Source organism: Salmo salar, chromosome ssa02, assembly GCF_905237065.1.
Source record: "Salmo salar chromosome ssa02, Ssal_v3.1, whole genome shotgun sequence".
Taxonomy (NCBI): domain Eukaryota; kingdom Metazoa; phylum Chordata; class Actinopteri; order Salmoniformes; family Salmonidae; genus Salmo; species Salmo salar.
The window spans coordinates 32,379,516-32,384,918 of NC_059443.1; the positions used below are offsets into that span (position 1 = coordinate 32,379,516).

The following is a 5,403-nucleotide window of genomic DNA, read 5'->3' on the forward strand; positions in this document are numbered from 1 at the left end:
TCTCTCCACTCACAGTGGCGGCACCTGTCTGCAGTACAGGGCCAACGGGACATGGTGTCGGCGTTGGAGTGGCGTGCCCCTGCCCTCTGCACCACTATGAAGTCGTACGATTGAAGATCCTCCAACCAGCGTGCAAACTTTTTTTTGTTTTTACTTCTGACACCAATGTAATGACCTGACTAGATCATAAATGAACAAATGTCGAGACAGAGGCTTGAGTTGACGAATTCCCGGTTTATTAACCCAACTCAACACAGGCTACTGTTTGGCCGTAGCCCACGCCAAATAAATCAAGGATCACAGTACAGTGCCCATCTCTTGTTAAAACCTCTTCAGGATCCCTTTTTTTCCAATTTTCGCCTAAAATAACATACGCAAATCTAACTGCCTGTAACTCAGGTCCTGAAGCAAGGATATGCATATTCTTGGTACCATTTGAAAGGAAACAATTTGAAGTTTGTGGAAATGTGATAGGAATGTAGGAGAATATAACAAAATAGATCTGGTAAAAGATAATACAAAGAAAAAAACAACAGTTCGTTTGTATTTGTTTTGTACCAACTTTGAAATGCAAGAGAAAGGCCATGTGTTATTTCAGCACAACTGCAATTTAGATTTTGGCCACTAGATGACAGCAGTGTAAGTGCAACGTTTTAGACTGATCCAATGAACCATTGCATTTCTGTTCAAAATGTTGTATCAAAACTGCCCAAATGTGCCTAATTTGTTTATTAATAACTTTTGATGTTCAAAACTGTGCACTCTCCTCAAACAATAGCATGGTATTATTTCACTGTAATAGCTACTGTAAATTAGAATGTGCAGATAGATAAACAAGAATTTAAGCTTTCTGCCAGTATCAGATATGTCTATTCCCTGGGAAATGTTCTTGTTACTTACAACCTCATGCTAAACGCATTAGCCTACGTTAGCTCAACCATCCCGTGGACTTGACACTGTTTTAAGACAAAACTTAAGAGAGAGAACAATGGCTAAGCATGGTCTTAAACTTGCGGTGCTCCACCCCCTGCCAAACCCCCCACCGCTCCACCAACCACAAGGATGCCCGCACCGGAACATTCCAGGCTGGCAGATAGCAGGTTGACTGGCATGTCGGAATACTGGGTACTGGTAAGTACAACACAACAAACAAACAGCATAACTCATAGCTGTCTGTGCGGGTCGCTACAATACGAAATGCTCTGAGACCATGTTGCAACATCCTGTCACATCCCACCAGATCTTCCTGTCAGATTTGGGATTTGAACCCGACTCTCTACCCTATTGGCTACGTACCTTTTGCGTGTTGTTGACAGTCAGCAAGCATAGCCTACCATCAGAGACATTTGGCTACCTACCCAAATGAAAGGTGTTTGTTGGAGGTAACAAACTTGTTCATGCTTGCGTTCAATCAACATTTTATTATTAGAGACAGAGAGAACATTTTCTGTTAACACGTGTATGTTGGGTATTGATTGGGTAATGATTGGTTGACTCATTTTGGAGGACAATATCTAGATGAATCTAACCCCTGAACCACGCCCATACATGAGATATATCTACTCTTCTTCGTTACTCTACCATGAGGTGTCCACGCGGTCTTTCTGTGTGCTGATTGGCAAGGAGGGGCACAAACAATATATTTTTACCAATGAGAACGCTGTACATGCAGCAGTTCAGACTGTGCATTCACCGACAGCATGCACAGTCCCGTAACAGGATAGTGAGTATGCAGCCGGCGAGACTGGGTCGGGATGTCCACTCCCATCCATATAAAACCAAATCGGAGTCTTGCTGTTTACAGTCAGCTCCGAATTGTACGGTTTATGACGATAAGAAGCTAACATTGTGACAGTATAGTGATTTGGATTGCAATCAAACTGTTGGACATTTGTTCATCCGTGGAATTCAATAGGCTTAAGTAGCTAATAATAGTGGTCGGCTATTTTCCACTTATATTTTCTTACCCACTGGCACACTAAACGAATATTAAAATGGTAATCATTACAAAGAAATTGAAGATATTTGAGATCGTTTTCCATGACCCTACTAAGGCTTTCTACTCCAGTGGCGACAAGGTAGCGGGGAATATTGTGGTTGAGGTGTCCGAGGTGACCACGGTGTCCTCTATGACAGTGTTTGGAATTGGATGCGCAAAAGTAGAGTACGCGAAAGGAAAGCACAGATGCCGTGAAGACATTGACTATCTGAAATACGAAGATACCGTTTATCTGGACCACCAGACTAGAGGTAATATTATAAACACAAGTAAATGTCAGTATCGAATGTGAATATAGACATTCACTGCAGTCGGCAGGCTACACCCTGTGTCATTCAGGTTTTATGCACTGCCACTAGTTGGCTACTGAATTCTGCGAGTACAGTATGCAAAGATGGAGCATGAGAAATTATGCGTTATGGACTTGCTGTATGTTTTATTTGCATACGTCTATGTTTATGGGTGATCAAATGCGCCAGTGGTGGTTGTTATTGGCCCATAAGCACTAGAAGTGGACCAAGGGTGTCCTGTGGTCTACAGTGGATTGTACAAATAGACTCAAATATATGAACCTGTTCATAGTTTAATGAATGGACCATCATGTATTTCTCTCATCCTCAGATTCCAATGGCTCGGTAACTCTCAGACCAGGGAACAGATATGAGTACATGTTTGGCTTCGAGCTGCCACATGCTGGGTAAGCATCAAGGACTGTAAAAACCTTGTTGTTTGTTACCTATAAAGGCATAGCATTATGTAATAATGACAGCATCCCACAATAAAAATTCCTCCTGCTTTTGTAACAGGCAACTGGTGTCTTCCTACAAGGGGAAGTTTGGCTGTGTCCAGTATTATGTCAGGGCCGTGATGGAGAGGCCTTCCCAGCCAGCCTTGCAGTGCGAGAAACACTTTGAGGTGGAGGAGCCCTTGGACATCAACACCCCTGACCTCCTGGTACGTAACAGCTCATTCACATCATCATAATTATCACCACAAGGAATATATGCCACTTGAAAGTTATTACATTATACACCTTGTTCTCCTGAATGAGCCATGTAATGATGATGCATGGCTTAATGCATGGTGGCAGGTAGCTTAGTGGTTAGAGCATTGGGCCAGTAACTGAAATGTTGCTAGATCGAATCCCCCGAACTGACAAGGTAAAAATCTGGCGTTCTGCCCCTGAACAAGGCAGTTAACCCGCTGTTCCTAGGCCGTCATTGTAAATAAGAATTTGCCTTGCCTTGTTAAATAAAGGTTCAATATTAAAATGAATAATGTTAATGACAATTGTATAACTTTGCCATTACTAGCAATGCGTGAGAGATTTTGAGGTCTGGGTGGTTGGTGTTAGGCTTGATGGTTGACTTGGAATCAACATGCTTGGTGATTTATGTTTAACTCATGTTAATGTTTCTCATTGTTTCTCATCCAGGCTCCAGCTGCAGGTATGAAGGAGAAGAAGCTCACCTGCATGTTCATCCCAGATGGACATGTGTCCATCAGTGCCAAGATCGACCGCAAGGGCTTCTGCGAGGGCGAGGACATCTGCATCAATGCCAAGTTTGAAAACACCTGCTCACGCATCGTGGTGCCCAAGGCAGCCATCATGGTCAAGCACACCTACCAGGCCAATGGCCGGACCAAGGTCCTAGGGCAGAAGCTCTCAGTCGTGAGGGGCAACCATATCATCTCGGGCATGTGTGACATGTGGCAGGGCAAGACCATCCGAGTGCCCAGGCTCAAGCCTTCACTCCTGGGGTGCGACATCATTCACGTGGACTATGCCCTTAGGGTGAGTCATAAACTTGAGACAACTTGTTGCTTGATTTAATACCATAAACCTCACATTGAAAATGAATGAAAGGACTTGTGACCTAGGCTTGACATATATCTGTCTATCCATCAGATCTATGTCCACATTCCCGGCAGTGACAAGGTGGTCCTAGAGTTGCCCCTGGTCATCGGGACCATCCCCTTCAATGGCTTTGGCAGCCGCACCAACAGCATGAGCAGCCAGGCAGAGTCCCTGAACACCCCCTCCAGTAGCTTTGGGTCGCTGCGCCTCCCGTCACAACCCCCCAGCTACAGCAACATCTCCCGCGACTGCCGTATCGACTCCCCCCTCACACCACTGCTGGTCGACTACGACGCAGATGAGGATGAAGGACTGTTCATGCGCGCCCCCGAGCTTTGGTACCCTCCTCCCCCTGCCTACTCCGAGGTAAGGAGATGGAGAATAGGAGATGGACATTTAACAGATATAGTCAGTTACTAGTGAAAAGTGAAGCAGATAGCACTGAATTTGCACCGTTGCAAATGTAGTCTAATTATTTTCTTTCCAACTGTTTCTCTTTCCAACTTTCTCTCAGGTCGACGAGGATCTCAAACAGCAAGGGCCATGTTCTTCAGGTCTGCTGAACCACGAGTAAGAGTTGCCTGAGTGAGATCAGGGAACGGACTGGTGACTGGTTAAAGAGCAGCACAGCTGTGAAGCAGAAAGAGTGGGGGACCCTAGCCCTGAAGTTTATTTCAAGAAACAGAACTGAGATGTGGACTTGAGAGTCAAGTTTAAGTGAAACTATTCAGGCTGAATGAATATGGATTGTAGATGTTGGTGTCCACGTTCACTGTCACCATTGCAGTCTTCAGAAACTGATTGTTCTATGTCTGTCTGTAACCCTCTTGCCATTCCACAGTAGTTCTGTACTTCAGTGTGTTCGAGCATTTTGACAGTTGCCATATTCTCTCAGAGGAATGAAACAATGTTAGAATTCACATCCATACATTGAGTGTGCACAGCTATCATTTTAGGTCAGACAGATACGTTGCTGTGACCATGCAAATGTAATGAAGGGATAGAAAGTGTTTTAATGTTATATTCTATTGCACTTTATATTAATATAAATGGCTCTGTAATTAGATAATGAAAAATGACATCTTTTTGTATTCATAATAGTCTTCCAGATCATTTAGCATGAATGTTAACTCAGTGGTTTATGGTAGAAGAGAGTGACTTTTCATGGTAACGACCAATCTTGTCGAATGGGAATGACTAAATGAGAGATCTACATTATGTTTTGAATTTGGGTATGTGAAAATGCGAGAAGTATTTTATATGAGGAGAACCTATGGGTTGGTTTTCTATGCAAAGAAAAAAATATATATTACATTCTGAATTGTTTCCCTCTCTCTTTGCCTTTATTATATTTGCTTCCTTTCAAGGAATGAAAAATATTTGTCTCTATTCTAGATTTGACAAATTGGAATGTGTTCTGGTTCTATTCCAGCAAGGTTGTCAATGCATTTGAACAGTAAGTAACCCTTGTCCAAGCCAGAACGGCAGGAGCCTATCTCTTGTTTCTGTAGCATGAGGCAGCTTGATGTACAAGTACATATTGGAG

General features: G+C 43.3%; 1 protein-coding gene across 1 annotated transcript; it reads left to right on the forward strand.

Moving 5' to 3' along the window:
* Positions 1-1,714: 1,714 nt before the first annotated feature.
* On the forward strand, positions 1,715-5,183 carry LOC106580182 (thioredoxin-interacting protein). The gene is made up of 6 exons (XM_014160959.2): positions 1,715-2,250; positions 2,621-2,696; positions 2,806-2,953; positions 3,435-3,794; positions 3,909-4,223; positions 4,372-5,183. Exons 1-6 carry the CDS (start codon positions 1,995-1,997, stop codon positions 4,429-4,431), a joined length of 1,215 nt encoding a protein of 404 aa, XP_014016434.1. The 5' UTR covers positions 1,715-1,994; the 3' UTR covers positions 4,432-5,183.
* The last annotated feature ends 220 nt before the right edge of the window (positions 5,184-5,403 follow it).